This window comes from Cyanistes caeruleus, chromosome 6, assembly GCF_971803275.1.
Source record: "Cyanistes caeruleus chromosome 6, bCyaCae1.hap1.1, whole genome shotgun sequence".
Classification (NCBI taxonomy): Eukaryota; Metazoa; Chordata; class Aves; order Passeriformes; family Paridae; genus Cyanistes; species Cyanistes caeruleus.
The window spans coordinates 57,311,986-57,336,166 of record NC_141706.1 but is presented as its reverse complement, the minus strand read 5'-3'; the positions used below and the strand labels follow the sequence as shown (position 1 = coordinate 57,336,166).

Below are 24,181 nucleotides of genomic sequence, written 5' to 3'. Positions count from 1 at the left end.
CCCAATCTGTAGGTGACTGGAGCCAGCCTTTTTATGGATTTTAATCCTGATTCTATTTAACTGCAAATGCCTTCATTTCTTGTCATGCATCAGGACAGAATAATGTTCTGATCTGATCCTTTACTGCCCTCATCTAATACCATGGCCAAACTCTTTTCTCCTTCATGTATCTGTAAGGGTATGTGAAAGAAAGTGCCCATGGGGACAAAAGGGGCAGGAGAGAGGAGAAAGGAGAGAGGACAAATGTTAGCTGAAGTCACAGTGTGGGTGACTGTCGTTCCTTTCAGAAAAACTATAGCTTCCCCCAGAGTCTTCTGATAATCCTCTACTTACTCTGTAATGATTCAAACCTGGATTGTAATTATATTTAAGCACTTTATAATTTCAATCTAAAACCTGACAGTTCCATGCAATTACATGTCCTAAATGTGGTATTTGTCCCCCACTATGGTAAGATTATATAGTAATAGTAGTGATGAACATGGCTGAATCATTGACAAATTCACCCTTAACTATCTTCTCGTGCTTGCCTTGACAACTAGACTATTGAATTCCAACAGTATGAAAATCTAAAAATAGCACTGTGTGAAGAAAGACTGCAGGCAAAGCCACTAGATAATACAGGCTCAATGTTCCCGTGAAATGTGACACGTGCAAAAGCCAGATGTAATTTTAACAATACAGCTTCCTTTTCGACAAAGGAATCTCCAGAGTCAGATTTAATGTCTCCACAGCAAAGCCTAGAAATTCCACGTTTTGTGTAGGAGTAAGAACAGACTTCTTTAAACTCCCAGAAAAGAAGCCCTGAGAAGAATGCTAATGCACAGTGCAGTGAAAATAAAAAGACCTCTGATGACCCTGTAGCAATTAAGACACCATCCAAGTCCAGCATAAAAGTCACTTTATATTATACTTCAAATTATTACAATGACACCAGTGGACTTAGCAATGCTGACACACACCAGTAATATCGTGGCTTTGCAGGAACAAAAATCACTACAGCTTAAGAAATATTTCCTGGGCAATATTGGAGTGAGAACCTGGCTGGCTCATGCAGGAGTGCAGAGGGAAGATGGCAAAAAGAGCTTTTCTTACTTTCATACCCTGCCTAGAAAGCAGTAAAGAGACAGATGAAGTAGTTAGAAAATTAGTTAAAAACTTGGGAGAATAAAATTCAAGTTTCTTCTGCCTTTTAACATCACTGCCTGGCCTTGGGACTCCCTTAAGGACCTCAAGCTTTCTTTAAAACAGGTACTTCTCTAAGCTTATTACCTAGCAGATTAATTTGATGGTAATTAATATTCACCATCTTAAGGCTCTAAGTGACCCTTAAACAAATACATCCATGTATTATATAGATACATATTAGGAATATATTATGATCCCTCTAAATTTTTTGACCTCCATGTGGATAGCAGAAGGCACTACAATTTAACAGAGAAGGACTGAGATATGCCTGTTTTACAGATGCATGATTTGCATGTACCCTAAGACAACTGAGGGCACAAATGTACAAGGCAGGTTTTGCACTGGCATAAAAAGAAAAGCACCATCAACCAATAGCACTTCTAGGAATATGATCTTTGTTTCCTCATATTTATACCTTACTGGCACATAAGTCAAAGTTGTGCCTAGAATAAGTTCATTTCATTCAAGTAACATCCTAATTCCCTTCTAGTCTGCTCTGGGTTTAGGGAGATTTTTTAATCTTTTGGGAAGTTCCTCTTCCTTTGGTGAAGAGACTGGTTTGAAGGAGGAAGATCAAAGATCTCTTTAGCATTATTCTCTGGCCTCATTCTTTTATTGCTTAAGTTCTCTTGAACAATTACAGGCAAAAATCCAAATGATCTATGAAAGGCCATGGCTTTTCATTCCCTGGAATTACTGTTGTTCCAGAAATAGATGTAGCACCACTGGTGTGACTTTGAAGCCCCACTCCTGTTGGTTGGAGATAGGATGAAAAATAAGGAAAATCAATAAACAGATACTGTTTTCCACCAGTGTTGTGACAGGAGAAGTGAAAGCTTTGAAGTTTGCCTTTCTTTTGAGGGAAATGTCGGTGATATTGCCTGGCTATATTGGTGCACCTTGTTTAGTTTACTCTTCCCTGTCCATAGACAAGTTCAGAAGTGACAAAAGTCATGAACACAAATGTCCTACTTTTAGGAGACCTGCTCCAGCCCCCAGTGTACAGGTGCCAGGGAAGCAGTGGTGCCTTGGGAGCTGACTCATGTTGAAGGCAGTATAGCAGAGAGAAAATTCCATTTGTTGTAAGAAATATTTGCACTGATCTATATTGCCCTATGTTCATGGACTCAGAAGTGTCAGGAAGACCATAAAAGGTGCCTAGTCTGTCCTCCTGCCCCAAGGAAGGGGCAAGTATGTGAAGGGAAGTATGTAAATCCTTCCAATCTTTATGGAACATGCCACAGCTATCATGGGAAATCTCCTCAGTACATAACTATCTCTGTGATCAAAATAATGCCTCTGACACTTTCTCTGCATTTTTTGTCTACACTTTAAATGCATTATTTCCTATTTAATCCACACCAAACATGAAAAATTATAGATTTCCATTATCTTTACAGCCATCTTTACCCTGTTTGAAAACAAATATCTTTATTCATTGCAGTCTTGCTTTTGCTAGGAAGTTTCTTGGCTGTCTTAGGATTCTGGTTGCTTTCCATTGAACTTTTCTCTTGGGGGTGGTTCTGAACAAAACTAGGGCACAAAACTAGGAACCACAACAAGAATTAAAGGTGAAGTTTTGTTTAACAGGTCCCCATATCATTACTTTTATCACCTAGACAGGTATAGATGCAGTTAGAGCACAAAATGCATGTTTTGTAATGAACAGAGTTCTACAAGTGTAGGATGCATGAATTTTGCAGTTCTGCTCCCCTCCTCATCTCTCTCTCCCACTTCCCATCTTCAACATTCATGAACAAAACTGAACTGAAGTGCAGTACAGTGGATTGGCTGGGCAAGCAGAGTGGCTTCACCTCACTACTTTAACCTTTTGTAATGTTATGGTATCATAGGATGATGAACAACTCTAAAGAAAACAGTTCATCAATCCATTATCACAAGGGCTGCTGTGTCACTGCACCATAAAGAAAATAAAAATACTGTACATATCTGTCCCTATTTTAGTTGATCAGGTCATCTGGGATCATTTCATTTTCACCTGGAGAGTTTGTACAGCTCCTAGCACTATGGATCCTCATCGCTCCTGATGACTACAAGGACTGTTTTCATAAAAACCAAGCATTTAATCACACTAGTTACATGCACAGGTTCAAAAAAAACTGATTGAGCAAAGATATACTGAATAATTTAAGTGGAGTCTGAGCTACCATTTTAAGGCAGGAAGTCCCTGTTTTCAATGGTCTTTGTTCAGGTTTCACTGGATCGTTTGCCCAGTGACATGGAGAAGAGGTGTAGGTTCCTTTGGGACCATTTTTTGAGAGAAATGACAGCATTCATGCTACTTGGGGGTACTGGGTATGACAGAAATCAGCTTGACTCATCGAAACAGACATTTAAAAGCAGAACCTCTAGTGATATAAATCAGCAAGACTTCACTTCAGTGGAGCTCTACTAATTTGCCTCTGTTGGTAATGTGGGTTTGAGACTTCACAGAGAGAAAAAGAAACTAAGGAAGCAAAACAAAGATTCTAAAATATTAGGAAATAAAACAGCTTGAGAATGCTATGTTTTCCCAACCATGCAAAAAAGAAGCCTGTAGGTTACAGTTTCAATTTAATATGTTCACACATGCAGGATGTGTCATGAAGAATTTAAATGCCTGTTGTGAGAAAAAATACCAATATTTCTTTTTATCTTATTTCTATTATGACTATTCTCCAGTATGTTTCAGCCAAAAATTCAGCGAGGTCAGACCTTGGAAATGATTTTTAGAATATTAGTACTGAAAAGGTGTTCAACCATACACACAGAAAAAATGAAACAAAAAAAAAAAAACAAGGAAGATCTAGAGCATGTTGGAGATCAGACAGAAATTCAGAATAACTTAGATGTTGTCCAGTTATTAAAGAGATTCTCTGCCTCATCTTTTGGTATGAATGATAGTGAACAGGGAATAATTGGAGGACATCTGAGGAAGGATGAGGAAGGTTTAACAGAAACCATCATAATTAAGGCAGATTCGAACTACTACTATTCACTCTGTTGATGTCAGGAATCCTGCAGTAATCCCCAGCCCAAAATCTTTCTCAATTGACACATGAATGGGTAAGCCCAGAAGCAAAGTTTTTCTCAGTGTGCAATGATACAAATATATCCAAAGTGGCTGAGAGAAAATGTAACACGAAGCGAAGGGAAGGCTTCACGGTCAAGCAAGCTGAGCAATCAAGGATGAAGAGAGGTGGCATTAAACATGACAGTTTTTGCAAAAGTAACTTTTTTGTTAAAAGAAGCAATTTTATACTCAGGGAACAAGTCATGATCTATCTAGATTTGCACAAAGTAGCTCATAAAGTGCTCAGTTGAGAATTACTGTCTAAAATTTATAAAATGGAGAGTAATTCAAGATGATTAATCTGAATAAAAAGCCTATGTAAATGTTAAAATGGAAGCCTCTCATGTAGGAAAGGGATTATTGGAACTTTCAAAGAAGATTTTGGACACATTTTGTTGTAAATACTTGTTAGTGACTTTGAGCCAATAAACAGATTTACCTAAATAATAAAGGCAGTTTGAGGTATTGACAACTATTAAGGAGCTCATACAAGAACTGGTTTATTTATAATCAGAATAATGAAATTTTAACACAACATATCCACATAAAGACTATTTTGTGGAGCTCATCATTTGTCAGCAGCAGAGAAACAGAGCTCCAGGTGTGTTGTTGGAGTAAAACAGCTGTGAGTGTCCAGCAAGAGACAATCACAAGAAGTCTGAGACAAGCCCAAGATGCACTGCAGATATATTTTGTTTAGAGTCACTGAAGCATATATATACCATACAAGGTGCTGCCAAGGTGCTTTTTACATGATGCACATTCTGATCACCCATTTTCAAATCATATTTAAGGTAATTTAGAACAGATGCTGAGAAGGAATACTGAAATGACTGACAGGAAAGGAGTACAATCTTCTGAGAGCAGCTGGAGAATCACATCTTGTTTTCCTTCTCAGATAAAACATCTCTTCATAAATGTGTATGGCAATGTAAAAACAGGGTGGGAGTAATAGGCTTTAAACACAAAATTGGTACAAGATCAAAGACAGAACTGGTCATACAAAATTCAACATGGTTAAAATCACCCCCTGACTTCATTCAGTTTAGTAGAGTTCAGAAAAATGGTAAAAACAAATCTAACTGGTTCAAGATGGATCCCAGCAGCCTCATGGACATTGCATGATGTCCTGGTGCTCTGGTGCAGTGTAAAAATTCTGGGTGTTGAACTCAGTCATCTGCTCTACGAATTAAAAAGACAATTTCTTTTGTTTACTGAGTTAGGTCCATTTGTACCGAATTTGTGCTGTTTGTAGTTAGTCCCAAACATCTGAGTTTTCATTTGTAATTTAATGTTGCTGTGGAGGATTTCTTCTTTTACCCTAAGAAACATTGGAAGTTGGTCCCAGATAGGGAGGGAATTCTGGGAAAGTACAATGCTACTCTTGGTGGTGCTGAAGGATTTGTTATGACTTACCTGTGCTTGGTAAATCTAAACTGGTTGACAAATGCATTTCCTCATGTCCAGCATGAAAACCCCCCACAGCTTAGTGGAACCTTTCCATTCTTTCTAATCTGTGTTCCTCTTCCCAACAGAAAATGTTCCTCATTTCAGTGGTTCCAACAGGTTAAATAGTATGGAAAGGATAAAGGCTATTATCCTTGGCAGCTTCTGCTTTCTTCTCTGAGTGTAAAATCTTTTATATATGAACTATCTTCAGCGGGTCTGAGCAGAGGGGAGGTGTTTTATGGCCCATGGTGTGGAGGTATGGCTGGAGCACATGCTTTCTGAGCAAAATTTCTATTACAGTGGCAACTGTGGAGACTTGGACTCAATTTTCTATGTGTCTCTATAAAAATTTCAGGCAAGAGTTTTTTTACAGAATGATTCTTCTTTCATAAACATCTATCAGATAGATTCAATACAATCAAATGCAAGTGGACACTTCTTCCAGCTCTTTTAAAGTTCCTATAGATTAAATTTTAGTCTTTCTTCAGGCATTGCCTGAGTGGTACTTTAAAGCCAATAAAAGAAATCTCTAAAAATTGATCAACATCTAATTAAAGATTGATCCTATCAAATTATGTCATCTGTAATTTTTATTAAATCAAATCTTTAACTCTTGTACTTTGTAGGAAGAGAAAGGAAAAAAGACCACAGTGGTTTCTATCAATAAAACTTGACTACAACAGCAAGCACAAAAGAATGTTAAAGTAATACACATGGATTGAAAACATGTGGCAGTTTACATACGTGCCAGAAGTCCAGACAACTTTAGCTGTGAATGAGCTCTCATTTACAGCTTTCCTCAACAAAGAAATAAAAGTAACTTCCACAATAATAAACAACTGTAAACAGACAGAATAAACGAGTGGCAGTACCTTCCTGCTACTCTTTCTTTTCTGGTGCCTTTGGTAGCAACAAGCCAACGTGTGACTCCAAAGTCACTGAACACAGGGGGAAGGTTTGGTGGGCACTGAGACAGACTCTGGGTCCAGTCCCTCCCTCTAGAATGAAACAGCTTTTCCCAAGAAAACAAAAGGTAATAAATAAAATCTAAAATTCTCTTCCAGGGTATTTCTTTTCCACATGTACAATGGGCAGATGTGGAAGGATGAAAATTAATCTCAAGATCTTAGAGGAAGGAAACTTCATTAGAAGTCTGAAAGATCTGAAATCACACAATTGCTTATCCCCCAAAAAGAGATCACAAAGAAAGTAAAACATAAACACAATGTGAACTGAATAGAATGATAGACTATCAGCATGACTTTTTCATTAAAAACATGTTTAGATTCAATAATCAATACTATAAACACTGATTATATAAAAAACCCAAATAACTGGAACACTGAGCTTTATGTATGTCAATGACTAAGAATATTCTGCCATTGTCTTGAGCTTGTTTGACTCATTAATAAAACATGGAAAGATACAAAATTAGGGAATCAGTATCCTTCATTCACTCTGCTGACTTGAAACAACCCAAAGGTTGTTGTGCTGTCTAAAAGCCAATAACCATATTCTAAAGAGGGAAAAAAGCACAGTAAAATTTCCTAGGGTTTCCATTTACGGCATCCATGTTTTCATTCAAGCCAGCAAATGACTTTGTTATCAAAGAATATCAAAGAATGGCAATTTGCAATCTAGAATAAGTGAGGGGCAGGGGTTATATTAGGGAAAAAAAACCAAAAACCAAAAAATTGTTTGTATTTTTTTAATATCTGCCCCAAAATGGACTTTTAAATGTTTAACACTTCTGAAAAAGATCGGTCTTGGTAGTTGTTTGGTGTATCACAATTGCTTCCTTCAAACACTTGGAAAAAAAATCAGGTTTCTGTCAATATTATTAGGCATTGCCCAAAAGTGTTTCCAGGTGGAGTTGCCACACCAAGTATGTGTGTAAAAATTAAAATCTTCAAACCTGTCCCAGGATTTTAAGTAAATACACTGCGTATAGAAATGTAGCCTATTGAATTACACAGACCAAACTTTTTATTAAAAGCAAACATTGTTATTTTTAGGCAAATTAAATAAATTATTTAGTCATACTGTATTGATATTGTTTTTTAAAAAATGTAAATAAATCACATCTGATATTTTTATAATCACATCTGATATTTTTATAATTAAAGTTAATTACTGATCTTAATTTAAAATATTTAATTTTAAAAAATCACACAGCTTCAATCCCTGCTCAGTTTAGGCATCAAGAATCACTTGAAATGAATAAACACACTAGCAAGTAATTTATAGATGACTTACCATTAAGGGCATTCTTGCACCAACCTTTACCTTGGTCTATCTGCTTGAAATAGGTTCCATAAGACTTTAAGGACAAGATTTGTCCTTAAAGTGGCCAATTCAGAACTGTTTAGAACATATTTTTAAATAAATTCAGTAAGATATTTTAGATAGGAGGCTTCATAGACAGCAGTGGGAGGATGATGCAACCTCTAAACTTCCACGGGCTAAATCAATGGCAGGGATCCGGCTAGGAGCAGCAATTTTGCCTTAGTAAAAATGTCACCTTGTGATTACAGAGCTGTTTCAGAAAACCACAGACTTTTAAAATAGTTGTGAGTTGCTAAGGCTTTTTGGGGGCAAAATAGAAAAACCAGGAAGAAAAAAAAAAAAAATATGGAGAAGAGGAAGAAATGGAAGAAGGAGAAGAAAAAAAGGGGATAAAATATTACCTTTCTAAGGGACACAGCTATCTGAGAAAAGAAATTGCTTGGGATGGAAGCTATATTTCTACGGATGCTCCTGTCTTTATTTTTACCATTTCTAGTATCTATACACTCATTTGACTCCCTAGGCTGAAAGCTAGGGCAATCTGCTGAAGAGCACACAGGCTCTAGTCCTGTCCTGTGCTCCTATTTATTTACTGGGAGCAGATCCCCATCAAAAGACATAATAGAGCATTGCAGTGCTGCAGCCCAGAGAGGCCCCTGACCTGGGGCAGAGCATCCTCCTTGAGGAGGATTGATCTGAACCCACATCAGAGAGGAGACGTCTCTTTACTGCACAGCCTTCCAGGGAAAGGCAGAGTAGAACTTCCTCAATGGTCCGAAGGAAAATTGGCCATATTTCAGGGAACAAAGAGCTTTTACTGTGAGGAGGTAAAAAATCCAGCCCTACCAGTAAAAAAAAAAAAAAAAAGTAATTGCAGCTTGGTTTAGTTTTTTTTGTTTGAATTGGTGTTAGGCATTTGCTGTGCTTTTTTCTCCCTACTAATTTCCTGTCAGGATTGGCAGCCAATGACTCACTTGCATTCACAGATGAGTATCACCAAAACATCAGTCTACAGCTCCTCTTCTCAATACTTTGATTTAATCACACAAAGCAACCCCCACACTGACCCCATGAGTGCAGCTTTATTCAAAGCACTAGGCAAAAGCAAGGCCAGGTATTTTCCCTTCATGTCTGCACATACTGCCATAATAGAAGCCCTGAAATCAGATTTTCTAAGTACCCTGTGACTCCCAGTTCCAATTCACAGTGACTCCCAGAGTTCAAGGCAAAGAAATAGTGAGTAGCCCTGCAAAAGAACTATATCATCTCCCCAAAAATTAAAGGAACATGATGAGCAGGGCAGTGTTGGAGAGTTCATGTCTGGAGAGCCAAACAGGCAAGCCTGTAGCCAGCAGTTTCTCATGCCCAGGGAGTGAGCCTCTGTGGTCCATTTTTCGGTCAGTGATGTTGAATCTATTCCTGTGAGCTACCGAGTATGCAGGATTCAATAGACAGACACAAATTAGAGAAAGCGATTATGGGTCCTTAGGTTACACTTTTAACCTCAAGATTGCACACATAACCTTGTGGCTCCCACATATTAATGTCGGAATGAAACTATGCAATCCATGTTTACATAGCAAGGACCATGTAAACATGTATTGCATATGTTACTGAGAAACTGAGGAGGGTTTTTCCTGCAGCTGGCTTCCTGCCTACCAAGTGGTGGTGAATGGTTGAAGTCCTTAATGTTTGTCATCAGAAATTACCGTGCAAACACCAGCCTGACTGACAACATCTCTAATGGGCAAATCAAAAGTAAATGAGAAAAGGGAAGACAAGTGACCCAATGAAGAACCAACAATTTGTCATTTGGAATGTTTTATTAGGCAGTTTGACAAATTTCCTGCTGGTTAACTGATTAAATTTACATTTCTCTATTTTTAATCTTTAATTTATTTCATACTCAAATATGATTGTTAGCCATTAATCAATAAGGTTTGAAGTGCTCATGATTAATGGCCAATGCTTTCAGTATAAATAAGAGATTCTGTGATGCCGGGATTTATCTGGCTCTAGAGATTGCAGGATTGCTCTGAGCGCTCCTTCCTTAGTTACAATAAAGCAGAACTGTGAGAATTGATGAGATTCTGTGCCAGTGCTGTGCTAAAATGAAATGGGAGCAGCTACTTAGGATCCGCACGAGTTAATGATAGAAGAGAAACCAAAGAGTTAACAAGACTATGCTTTGCATGTAGGTAATGCTGGAGAAACGAACGCGTCTCCGTGCTATAGATAAGGAGGAATTCACAGCATCCATAGGGTAGGAAGAGCCCGGGCAATGGCAGGAGCAGGCAGGGCTGTGCCGGGTGTGTGCGGATGCCGAGCGGCGGCTGAAAGGGTTAACGGGACCCGGCGGGGCAGGGGCCGGGGAGGCGCCCGCAGCCCCAGGCGGGGCGGCGGCAGCGCAAGGGTTAACCAGACGCCTCCGTGTACCGAGATGCTAATTGTCAAGATAGTGTATTACTTGAGGAAAGTAATTTGATTACTCGAAACTCCCACTAAGGAGGCAAGCTCGTGTCCTTCCATCTGCCGGGCTCTGTGGAAGATGATGAATTGAGCTCCAAATTCACGTGTGATGAAGTCACTGTCAATCCCCGCCAGCCCAGCCCGCTGCCATGCCCACCGCACACAGGGTAGCACGGCAATTCAACTTTCCCTGGGAAACCCAGGAGGCTCAGTAACCTGTTACTTGCTGCTGCTTGCTTTTTCCTTTTTTTTTTTTTTTTTTTTTTCCTTCTCCTTCTATTTTCCCCTCCCCATTTTCTGCCTCGGCGCTACAACTGAGTCATTCTGGTGGCCAGGGCTCGTGGGTACCGCGGGCTCCCACTGCGCTCGCCTCTGCTCCCCGCTCCAGCTGCCGCTGCTATTTTCGGCTAATGCAGATGTGGGGCTCGCCCGCCGCCGCTTTGTAGCCACTTGTCGAGAAGCATTCGGAAAGCCTTAACTATGCATAAATCTGCAGAGTGAATGTTTTCTTTCATTCACTTGCTCCTATTATTTGATTTCTTGTAGGCCTCTGCGGCAGAAATGGAGAAAATAAGGTAAGTGAGACAGTTTATTTACATCTCATTATAGAGAAGAAATGTTCTGTTGCACAATGCACAATACAGGCTCTTGGAAAATATTTTGTTTAATGCGATCAGAGTAGAACACTGGATTGCATGATGATGCAAGGCAAGCTGTGCTTTAGAGACAAAAGGAAAGGAATGTGGTTGTTCTAGTAAATCTGTTTTGCAGGGATGTCAATTCAGAAAACGTGTTTTATACACAAACGTGTTTTATTGCCAGATGCAGAGTATATTTGATTATATAAATGTTGTAGCCACTTTTCCATTTACTGCAAGAGCCTGCCATTCCATTTAATGAGGAAAGTGGATCAATAATTCATGAAAAAGCTGAAGAAAATATAGGCTTGACTTCAAAGCATCTAATTAATGTAGTTTGTTTCACTATAGCACTGTAACATTGGTGTTCGATTTTTGTTTTATATTGTATACTAGCCAGATAAATCTCGTCTCCTCTGTGTTTAAAATGTTGTCATACTGTACCAGTTTCTCAGCACATCTCTCTGCTTTAAGCAAAAGGAGATGGGTTTTATAACATAAGTTTTCCATCCCATGTCCTAGTGCAAGTCTGCTTTGGGGGATATTGCTTTTGTGTATGTTGTTGAGAAAGAAAAAGAAAGAAGAAAGCATTCTAGCCCTTTTAAATAAATGAATTAAAAATTAGTAGAACCTAACACATAGGTAAGAGATGAACTTTTTACTACCCTTTAAATTATTCCCTTTAAATACTTCTTGGAACTTCTTTTTCATAATCAAATATACTTGCCATGAACTTACTTGGTTTTATTGGACAAGCCTAAATTCCTTCTCTGGACCTGACAACTCTGTTTAGTGACAACTCTTGTCCAAGAACAACTTTTTAGATTCCTTCAGTTTGGAATGGCTATCCTGAGTTATTAGAAATGCAGAAAAGTTCTGAAATTCCAGAAATAATTGGGGAAGAAATGGCAAATGCAAAACAGTAGGAATTTGATCAAGTGTTTAATGAATTCTGGGCTGGAAACAGAATCCTGTTTTTCTTTTGAGGCAAAGGAGGTTAGATCTCTTACAGTGGACTTGAAGACGCGTGTCTAAAAGTTACTAAGAATATATTTTTAAAGCACTTATACACTTTTGTAGAGGCTCATGATAACAGAAGTATTGTAACTTTTGTGCTGAAAGAAAAACACTGTGCAATGTATTATGGATTTTCATGTATTTAAGCACTGTAATGTTAAAGCTGTGAGTTTTTCCTGAGTAATGCCTGAGAAAGTGCCTCGGTGTATGGACTGGTGTCTAATAAAAATTCCAAACAATCACCTATAGTGTGTGCACACTTCTGTCATGAATCGCTCTTAGAAGATGCAAGTGAATATATATTTACATGTTTGCTTGATAAGCATGTGTGCACAAATTCATTCTAATACTTGTGATACTTTCCTGAGCACACCTTGGCCTCTGCTTTTAGTCTTGCCTCTTTTGCAATAATGAGCTGCAGATCCCAGGAGAATGTAGTGAAAATAAAGAAAGAATTTTCTGTGATGAGGATAAACATTCATAAAGTTCCATTTTCCAAACACCACAATGTTGCAGCTGTCAGGTTTTCCGGTCTTTACCTCAGTACTCTCTGAGTATTACACAGATGGAAAAGCTGACCCTTCCCCACTGAAATGAAGTAGGAAATTCACTATTAACTCCACAAAGAGAAGCGTCAGGCTCTCTCAGGAGTTTTTTAAAGAAATTTTCTGTTAAAAACTCTTGTGTGCAAAAGTTGATTCTGGCAGAGATTGGTCCCCATCACCCCAGCAGGTGCATTTTAGAGTCCCAGAGCTCCCTGTGCTCCCAAGGAGAGCAGCAAGCCAGGCTGGGGGAGCTCCAGCAGGACCCAGTGCAGAAGCCGCACTGCTCCGTCCCAAACGTTTCCAGGCTCCCTGTCACCAGTCATTCTCTTGGATGCAAACTGACAGAATCCTTGGCAGTTTAAGGAAACTATCTGGAGTCGTTATCTTAAATAGCTGGTAAACTCTGGTTAAGTTATAGCTGGTAAGCCTGGGGAGAATTAGATTTTTTCTAAACTTATCGAAGTGTGGTACCCAGGTAAAAAACAAACTACCCTGTTTTTTAACCACAGTGGCTTCAGAGAGGTCATGAAGAGGGATGACCTGAAGCTAGGAGAAGAAAGAAAGAAAGAAATGAGAGGAAAATGTCAGGCTGGGAGGAAAGAGGTATTTTTTGTTATATGCAGAAACCAGTGTAACATGGAAAAGCCATTCCCACATGATACTTCATTGTGTTCTGCCCTATCTCCTGTGCCCAGCTCCTTCCCCACTCTTTTTTTTGCTACCAGCTGAGGATGTGCCGTTCCACATCACCTGGGATGGTGCTGGCCCAAGGAGTAGAGAGTGACCCCACACCAGCTGTGGAGCTGGGGTGCACAGAGGGTTCAAGGCTCCTGCAACAGGGGCAGGAGAAAGGGGCTCTGTAATGAGCAAGAAGGAAACAAATCTTGTTAGAGAAACGGGACAACAGGAGCAAGCTGCATAACTACAGGACAGTGAAGCCAGGTTGAAAACACTCAGGGTTAGAGTAATAGAGGTTTTCAATCCACAGTGCTCTTTAAGAGAAGAAAATCTTTTAAATAAGAATAGGTAGTTCTTGGGAGCTCACAGGGCCAAACATTTTATGAAGGCAGCTCAGTAAGTCTTTGGGTGAGCTCTGTACATTCCCCAGCTCAAGAGAATGGGATCCATCTCAGACATCCCCGAGGAACAGGGCAGCCAGACCCATTCAGAGAGAAGGGTGAATGCAGGAGCCTGAAAAATTGATCCACTGATGGCTCATGCTTTGTTCAGCCATAAAATCCATTGAGTCAGACAGCACAAGCAATAGTGCAAACTAATACAAGTCTTATTCCTTCACTGAGAATCTGTCCAGAACAATGTGATTCGTCTCACGTAACGCAGCAATAATTCCCTTGCAGACCCAGGAGCTGCTGTGACCTGCAATGTCACATGCTGTCCTTTTCAGCAGGGGCTTGCTGTGACGGAGGTGTGTGTGGAAGGAGCAGTAGGAAGCAGAGGTGGGAGGTTGTCAGTATTTAGCCTGACACAGGGACACCTTCCTCTAGAAGTAGAAACAGGCAGTTTTGTGCTAAAACTTTGACTGAAAAGAATCAGTTTTTACCATGAAGTCTTCTCACTGTAAATGATTCTTAGCAGTACAGTGTTTATTACATCTCAAGGTACCAATATATTAGGCAGAAGTAAGGCTAACTACTAATCACAAACCTCTTGAGGATCTGCACTTATGTAGGTTGGCTGTGTATGGTTATAGAGTCACTTTAAGCATTAATTACTTCTGACTCCAACCTTTTAAATACAGTTTTTTGGATCTGGTTCTTTTTCATGTCTATAAACAAGGACTGAAAATCTTAGTTAATAAAGTGAATTTCAAATTCATAGGTATCTATGCTATCTTATTTTGACTCAGCAGTGTGCTATCTTTGGTGCATATATGCAAGAGGAACAGAAGCCTTCCAAGCCTGAGCCCTTCTAGATCTGTGGTGGCTGGCACATGAAATTGCTGATACACTGGAAACTACTCCTTCAAGTCAGATCAAACCCATATAATGGTCAGATGTGCAAATGAAAGAGCAGTTCCACTGCAACCTCAATACAGACTCCTGGCAACTTTTTCTTTGCTTCCATTCCATCCTGCTTGAAATACAGGCTATAATATTCAAACTTTCTAGTGATTCGATGTAAGGTTTGGCAAAACAGAACTCTAGAAATACTTCATACACAAATATTGACCAGCTTCTCAGGTTCCTTACACTGAAGAGTATCTCACTCCACAGGAAAAGTCACTTAAAGAGACAGACATTGTTCAATAAGCCTTTTTTATTTAATACGCTCCTAAAATTTCAGTGACAATTCAGAAGCTCTATAAATCAATCTTCTTAGTTCTAAGCTTTCAAGATCCACAACAGGCTGAACTGTATATCTAAAAGTACACAAAACAGGATACTTCATCAACATCACCAACTTCCAGGCTCACAGTGGCTCTAAGGAGGCTGAGCTTCCACCTTACAACATAATCATGGCATTCCTCAACTGGGGATTACTTTATTTTAGTAGCTTCGGTAGGGGCACTTTACTAATTACCCAGGGATCTCTGATTAAAGTGACCTGTGCCTCAAGGAACCTGCGAGGTAACATCTTCATTTCACTGTAGTCTTTGTTTCAGAACATATGAAAGCAAAGTGGTTTGTTTTGCACACACAGCTGGTAGTAAGTCAGCAGCTTGATCCAAGTCTCTTGAATTTTTAGACTTGGACTTTTCTCAAGCATGTTTGAGTTCATCTGTGGTAAGGAAGGAATATGGGTTTCTTCAAAAGGAACATCAGAGGCACATGCAGTTCTAGGGAAAAGCCTCTGTCATGGTTTACTGGAAATGTAAATACCTTCCTAAATGCCCACCTGATCATGCTGCCTTCCTTGCACTTGGTATAAATATAGCCCTCTTCATATGCTAATGAACACACTGCAATTTCCTGCCATCCCCACCTTGTCCTTATTCCTCTCTCAGCCTGTATCTACATTAATTTTACCATACACTTGAACACAAGGGGAGGATATTTTTTCCCTGAAAGTTAACCAACAAACATGATTTACTTTACCCTAGGTCTGGTCTTCATATCCACAGCTGATATGCTGGGAGCCACTGCCTTGTACAGAAGCAAAATGCCACAGGACAGCAGCAGGGCTGTGCAAGAAGCAGCTCCACCATCTGCTCATCAGTGTCTTCAGGCTCTAGTTGATGCTGGGAGGTGAAACCCCAGCTGTGGACACAGCCAAAGAGATGGAGCAGGGCAAGCTCAGAAGAAATAGAGCATAGGGAAAATGCTAGCATGAAGGGGCCATGAGTTTGGGGTCATTAGAGGTGATGGTAAAATGTTATCAAGCTGGGTGAATTTTGGGTGCATTTTGAAAGATGGAGAAGAAAAGATAAAAAAGCTGCCTAGCATATATTCAAACAGGTAAAACAGGTTTTAATTTTTCCTCTGTTTTGCAAGCTGTTTTTATCTGCCAGGCAGTCCCAGCAGCAGTGATAGCCCTGCAGTGCTATTTTCAGCACATCTGGTTTGTTCGTGCTGCCATCCAAGGTGTGACTGTAGCTAAAGCACATGTCTCTCTCTCCCCCTGAGCCTACACTCAGCTTTGAGTTTGGTGGTTGTCAAACATAGCAATGGAGCAATGGACACACACAGATATCTTCACAGCCCCCAGGGGAACGATATCCCTGGAACTGGGCTTGGTTGAGGCACAGAGCCATGCTTATCTACCTATTCCAGTACTTCTGAGAATTTTGTTAGTGCTCAGAGGCACAGTATGCTTGTGCAGCTTATCACACCTAATTTCCACCATTACTATTCCCTGTGCTAGTCAGTCAGAGCAGTGTTACTTCAGCTGAGGAAGGAGTTGCTGCTATGCTGTCCCACAATCCTGTGCCCTGAGCTTCTGTCTGCTCCTTGGCAGAATGATGTAAAAGGCAGTGGTGTCAGCATGCAGGGAACTGTCCCCATCAGCTGATGTAACAAGTGTTGTGCTATAGCATCCTTTAGTTCTAGATAAACACTGAGCAAAGCAAAAGCATCCACCAAACAAGAAACATGACAGGAACAGAGAGCAGAACAGATTCAAGTTGAGTGAAACCAGGTAGAGCTGTGTAAAGTGGCCTGCAGGGACAAGTGGGAGATGAGCAAACATCTGAAGAGACCAAGGAAGTAGGTAGGAGTAGATGAGCCATGCCATCAGCCAGGAGCTGCAGTGAGTCATGGGGAAGAGGCTGGACCCCAGTGATGCCTAGCTTACAAATAATGTTCTGCCTACCCTTTTCTTGCAAGGCAAAATGCATCACTGAACAATGCCATGAACTTTTCAGAAAAGAAAAATAAATAAAAGGAGGCATTTTGGACAAATGTTTAAGAAAAAAAAAATAAAAGAAAATTTCATTTTGTATAGTGCTTGCAGTTCAGAACTTTGTATCATAAGGAAAAGAACTTACAGAACATTTTCTTTTCTTGTTGTGTTCTCCCCCTTCAAGCTCCAAGACACAATTATCCATGATCCTAAGAAATTCAAAGGTGAGAAAATTGGATGCATCCCCTTTATTGCTATTAGGCTCCAGTTTATGTAAGCATTTTGACTGAAGCTGCTGGGGGGTATGTGGTGAACATGAAACCAGCAACTTGCAAAACAAACAGTGGCAGCCACTGCAGCAGTAACAAAACAATCTTATAAGCCGAAGAACATAAGAGGTTTCACGCTATGAACCCCAGATAGTTCAAGGACAGTACAGTTTGTGAACCACACTTGAGTGTGCTCTGTGGTAAAATCAAGTAGATTTTGAATGCTTGCTGCTGCTACAGCTCACAGACTGATGAAAGAAAGGAGATAACTTGTCTGCAACACTTTATTACAGGCTTTTTGCAATTTCCAGCTCTGCTGCTGCTGGCATGGCTTAGGCAATTTAATTTACCAATCAATTCTTGATTTACACACAAGTGACTTTAGAATGCATTCAAATAAAAACTGTATCACCACATTTGATGCAGTGGACTTTAAAAATCAAAAGCATCTGAAGTATATCAAAACTATTAAGCTTTTCACATTAAGAAATTGAAAAGACTGAATTGCCTTTATGTTTTAGTGATGACCTAAAGCCAGCTTAGCATGAAGTACAATGTGCTGAAAAATAGACAGTAGATAGTGAGGTGTAACCATGCCTTTTGGAATTCATGAATGTGAGGATTGTATAATATCCAGAGCCCTCCAGCAGAACAGCGGGATCATAAGTGCCTGTAGTTCTTGAAGGATTTCTCCCATGTGTGTGACTGTCCTACTGCTCGTGTGAACTGCTCACCAGTTGTTATTCAATTCTTCCAGGAGAAACAAGATCCACCTCACTGAACAGTGCAGAGTCACTGCTTGTTTCTTGGTTTGCAGTAATGTTTGTACTGGGATAAAAGTGAAGGCCTCCTTGTCACATGCAGCTCTCTCATTCCTTAAAACATAACTTTCTTCATATACACATTTTTTAAGCTCGGAAAATCATTGAAAAATCAAATTGTCACCTGAACTTGCCCAGCTGCCACCATGTCAGCAAAACAAAAACTGAGAAGTTGTGTTCGAGTGAACATGTACACACAGCTCATGCAGCAGATTTGCATCTAAGAGGGCAAGCAGTATTTGAGCAGCATGTTTTTGGCAAAAAAAAAATTACTAACTTACATGGCATACTAGGACACCATGACTACACAAATGCCATTTCAGCTGTTCAGAGCAAAATGCAAATTTTTACCACCTTGCCTTGATTTTTTTGGTTTGCAAAAGGAGGACAAAGAGGAGGAGGATGTTGTAGAAGAAAAGAGGAGCTTCAAACTTTTTTGGAAACCACTGAGCTCTTCAGGGAGTCACTTCTGTTCTACAAAGACCCTCATGTTCACAAGAAACTCTCATGACTCAGAAGCTCCAAATTGCTGCCCTCTGTTCATGACCAATTTCATATCCATGTCAGATTAAAGGGCCTTAATTCTGAAGCTTCCATACAAATCAGGTCAAGCAAATGAGCTCAATTTATGTTTCTGTTAGCTGTAACTGCCATTTAGACAAAAGGGTCAGTTTAAGAAACTGTTCTCTTTTTAAGGCATTCCAAGAACTATGCTGGAATTCCAAGAAATGGATGGCTACTTATTCTTTTCCCTTGACATCGCTCATTCTTGCAGCAGGATTTGAAGAGAGAAGCAATCAACACTCCTCTTTTCTGTGCTTTCTAGTTTAAAAAGTGTTAAATCTCTCTGCTGCTGTTTAACTCAGGGATGCTGGCTTAACCAAGGTATTGCACAAATTAATACAGTATTCAGTGCTTCACCTGTACAGAGCAGTCTACAGATAAAAAAATAAATTGCCTATATATCTGCATAATTGGTCTTACTGCTAAGAAGTTCTACAGATGTAGGTGTTTGAAATTGCATTTAAGTAGTACTAAATGTGTGGCACGTGACTTTGCATGTGCATATCTGAATTTGTAACTGCTGGGTCGCTTGCCCTTTGAGATATGATTTCCTCTTTTTATGAAGCCTATCTCTGTCCTGTAACAAGGAAGAAGTATTTCCAAGGAGTTAATCAGAAACAGTCCAGACCAAGGTGTACCAAGTACATTCCAAGATTTAAAGCAGATCCATGAGTGGCTGAAAAATAAGTATATTGCAGCTCTGCCCAATATTGTTATCAACTCAGTGTTAAACCAGTAACAAGGTACATTCATGGACAGAAACTCATCCTTAATGATGAAGCAAGTGCTGTTTTCTGTACGGAAATTTGATTTTTGAGGCTACATTCAAGCTATAGCACTGAAACAGTTCTGTTTGAATTCAGAATAAACTCTGTGTTTATTTTTGACTCTCAGCTTATGAATAAAAATGATGGGATTTTTTTGTATTTGCATTCAGATTTAGATTGATAAGAGACTGAGAAATAAAGAAGGAAAGATTGAGTCAAATACTCTGAAGACTGGGTAAAATTGAGAAAAACAGCAAACGAGCCCAAAGCAATGCAAGTAGAGTGATGAAAGACAGAGCAGAAATAATATTTAAGTAATTACTTGGAAAGCAACTCAACACACAGAAAAATTTATCCCAGTCACAAAACTGACCAGGAAGTTTTTACACAAGCCCAAATGGTCCTCTGTCCTACTCCTTTCCAGTCCTGAATTCACAGACAGGCTGTTGCTAAAAGGGGTGCATGACTGGCCTGGGCTATTTTTGTCCAAATCTGCACAGCAGCTGGCCCTCAAATCCCATTTTCCCATCTCCTTGCAACCCTGAAAACACAGTGCTGGGCAGAGCCATGTGGGGAAGGAAGCACCTGCAGTCTCAAGCCACATCAGCAGCATGACCCTGACAAGTCTGAACCTCTCCCACTTCAGTTCTGAGCCTTCACAAGCCTTTTGTAAAATAAATACATTTCCTGGCATATCCCTGTCCTCGCTGTACCAATGTCACCAAGTGTGATGGCCATGAGGGACAGGTTTCCAGGCAGATTTTTCAGCCCACACTTCAAAATGTAGAATAGCCCAGTTAATGCCCGTCTTTTCTCTGGAGCCCCTAGATATCTGACAAGCTTGCAGAGGTCCCCAGGTAAATAGGGCTGATGAAAGTAATGTGAATGATGGAATTTTCTGTTTTCTCACTTGTGGAAGGCAAAACAGTATCCATGCTCTGCAGCTGGAGCTACTGCAGCCCCCTTGCTAAAATTACATTCCTAGCAGTGGAGTCTTCCAAAGCATATTTTCATGGTTTTCTGGTCTTGTTCTATTTTTTCAGGAGATGCTGCTGACAGTGTCTTTGTCTTTTCTTTACATCAAATGTTCTTTGTTAAACTCTTTCACTCCAGAAGGGACCAAGAGCAGGAAGCCTCCAAGAGACACATGGTGGATTGCAGTTCCATGTGAAAGAAGGACCAAGAGTCTTGGCTTTTCCATGAAGAAGGTTAATTAGGCCTTTGTATAACTCAAGGGGTAGCTCTGGCAACAGACCATATGAGCAGGAGAGGGAAGAAATGAGTCATAGGTAAAGGAGACTGACGTGAGTTTCTTTGGGCCAGATTTAGCTGACCTATACTGTTCAGTAACAAAGCAACTTCCCTCCCTCGCCGCCCCACTTCCCTCCTTCTCAATCTACAAGAGAAATCACAACCTAGAGGTCATGATTTTTTTTTTTTTTTCTGAAAAATTAAAAATACATTAAATTATAGCACTAAACAGATACTCTGCTAACAAATGTCAGTTCAGAGGACTAAAGCTGTCTTGTCTACTGCATATGATGCAAAACGTTCTAGATGATGGTAACTTCTGAAAACAAGAACATTTTTTTCTCCACCTTGACAAAGCTGCTGATGCAGAGTTTTACAGAAACCATAGACTTCAACTTGCTTTCCTATAACTGTGTTATGCTTTTTAAATTGATAAAGCCTCAGCAGATTCACTTACTAGAACTGGCGGGCTTCACATGCTGTGAGCTTCTGGAGGGTTTTCTTTACAAACTAGAACTGAATATCATCTAAATGGAAAAGAAAAAAATCTCCAAGAGAGATGTCCCATTGATTCCAGCACATAGTGACTTGGAGCTGTTTGAAAAAACCAGTATTTATCTAGACAGTTTGGCTCAATATAATTTTCTTTTAAGAACATTTTCATCTGAAAACATTCTTTTTTAATGCAGTGATAACCCTCCCATGGTCCAGTGTGGAAAACAACGTTTTTTTATAACCTAAGAAGGTGAAGCAAATAAGTGTCATTTTACTTGGACTCAATGAACATGAAAAGTTTGAGTTACAGTTTTGATAATAAAATTTTAATGAATGCTTTTCAGTAACACAGTGTGGACTGGACTTCTCTACTGTGGCTTTGCAGTTACTTTGCAATCTCATCTCCATCCCCCAAAGAGAGCTCCAAATCCTAAAACAGTAAAAACAAATTCTACTAGGATTTTCATCTCAAGGTTCCTATAGAACTGAACTACTAATTATCATGGCAGGCAGAGCAGATGGTTCTGATCAAATTGCCAGCCTGGATTTGTAGACCATCCCATCTCCTTATTCATCATCTCTATAGTCACAATATTGGGAAGCATCTTAAGATATAAATAGGCATAGATATGGTTGCATGCTGAATTCTAAGTAACTGAATGAATCCATTACTGCATCCTTGGAGGACTTCAATCTTTTCCCAGAACTGCAACTCCTTTTTGAGTGTTATCTACCTCATTATGCATAGATTAGTTACATTACATATTGGTTTGCACAGACCACACAGAAGCTGAAGAGTTCACTACAGTTTTGCAGCGTGATTCCAATGTAATTGGAGAGAGACTCAAGAAAACAACATACTCTTTTTTCTAAAAGGCTATGCTATTTATATTTTTTTACATTCATCTAAACAATAAATCGCTCACATGATACTCCTGTCATTCATATCCAGAGTGTTTCCAGCTACAAGTCTGCATTCATGCACCCATAGCTGGCACACAGCTGCAGCATGGTTTTATGGCACAAATTGTTTCCTTACACTTTTGTTGTGAGCCACTGAATTGGAGACTTGTTAACTACAACTTTCACAATGACAGAAGGCATTGTTATTAACAGCAGAAACAGTAAAATCAACAAAACTATTATCCCCTTACTAGTGGCAGCTCATTTTTAGAAAGCTCTTAGCTGCATTTTCTATTCTTACCCTGGCTACTTTCTTCAGCACTAGAAATTAGGGCATTGGCTTGCAGAGTCATTGCCAAATTTAAGGGCAATTATGCAATGAAAAGAGGAAGTATGAGAGGTCAGAGATTGTACCTCTGCTTGAAATGCAGGTGTGAAGGTGCTGCCATGACTGAGTTGAAAATATGGACTTAGGTCCAAAGATTTGAAGCTTCTGACTGTCTTACTCTGCAGACACAGGTTGCAGCCACAATCATTAGGATGTTCTCTGAAGCACTGTCAAAGTTCAAAGGATTTCCTTTTTTTTTTTTTTTTTTTCATTTTTTGAGCACTAAGTCACAAATTACCATCTCCTCACAGAACACTCACCACTCTTTCCAGAGTAATGAAGAGTTGGAGTTAGAAGCTGGCAATCTTTCACGGGCAATGTGTCAGACTGTATTTTTTGTTCCTAATTTAGTTTAAACATGTTGGTAGACAACATTGAGAAGCTGGGAGCCACTGCCTCTCACAGATGCTTCTATCAAGATGCTGTGGATCCCGAATCCCAGCCCTGTGCTGACCCTGTCAGACTGGCAGAAATCCCCTGATGTCTGCAGACCACTGGGAGCCCTTCAGAAGGAAAATTTTATAAATTTGCAGAATACTGCTTCTATTTTATTTTTTTTCCCCTGACTCACTCATTCTGCATCGCTTGACATTTTAACATATTGCCATATTAACCACCAAAAGTCTGATCTATGAGCATGACTTCAAACGTGTATTTACAAGTGTAGAGATGCAGCGGCATATGGACCACCAGCTGGTGAGAAGTAAGAATGGTACTTTGTGGAGCTTGAGTCACTAAGTAAATTTAAAAAAACCCAAAACATCTCTGCAGTCAAAAATTTAGAGACAAAAGCTTGGCTTCTTCAAACTGGAGTACTTTGAAAAGACAACTGCAACAAGGCCACTACTGAGAAAGCACAAAATCTGGAGGCATTAAATAAACTAGAAGTTATGTTGTTTATTATAAGAGGTATATGCAAACAAGATGCTTCCTGCTAAAGCAGTAAGAAATAGTACCACAGAGGGAGTGATGTGAGACAGAAAAAAAGAGTGATGACAGTCTGTTCCTCTGGAACAGGAGGAATAAAAATCACTTTGAGACTGAGGGTGACACTGGGGGAAGTGTCTTTTTTATTGAGGTCATAACCACCTACACTCAACTGCAGAAGCCTCCAGCCTTTCTCCCCACCTCTCCTCCCTAGTCTTGTGTGTTTTTCTCATGTGTTTCCCACCCATTTGCCTTCTGGAGGGATTCTCCTCCTGTTCCATCAATAGCTTCACCCTTTCCCTCCCTAAATGTTAAGGTAGGTCTGCAGAACATTAGCCTTTGGTATTTTCCACCCCAGCAGTTTTTAAAAGATTAAAGTCACCTCAGCTTGAGTGCTTCCAGGAAGTAGTGTGCTCCTTCTCATCCTTGTTGTGCCCCTCAGACTATTATTTTTCACCATATTACTGCAGAAACAGCAGAAAATTCCATGTCTAAGGACATGCAACTTACAAAGATTATTTTTCATCTAACTTCAGAGACTGAAGTTTACTATTCTGCTTTAATGCCAGTCTATTTCACTATCCTTTTCACTTTTTGTATTTCCCTTGAAGCCCAGGTGAGGAGAAACCCAGGTTTCATGGGACAGTTCTGCAATCTCTGCAGTGCTGCCAACCACTGGTCCCACTCACCTGTGCTCCCTTGCCTGCCCAGGAGTTGTTCCTGTGGCTTTCTCAGAGCCTCAGAGATGCAAGAACAGGGAGTCTCCTGCAGCTCCATCAATGCAGCTGCTAATCAGAAGCTGGTTTTCAATAACTGGGAACTTTCTGTAGAA

At 39.9% G+C, this 24,181-nt stretch overlaps 1 protein-coding gene across 5 annotated transcripts in view; it reads left to right on the top strand.

Annotated features, from left to right (window-relative positions):
- Positions 1–24,181, top strand: part of BEGAIN (brain enriched guanylate kinase associated) — a 157,914-nt gene that overhangs the window by 34,383 nt on the left and 99,350 nt on the right. For all 5 annotated transcript variants that reach the window (XM_086895442.1, XM_086895441.1, XM_023927560.2 and 2 more), the window contains one exon: positions 11,012–11,040. In XM_086895442.1, coding sequence (XP_086751568.1) covers positions 11,027–11,040 — 14 coding nt within the window. In that variant the 5' untranslated portion in view covers positions 11,012–11,026. The remainder of the gene's footprint in view (positions 1–11,011; positions 11,041–24,181) is intronic.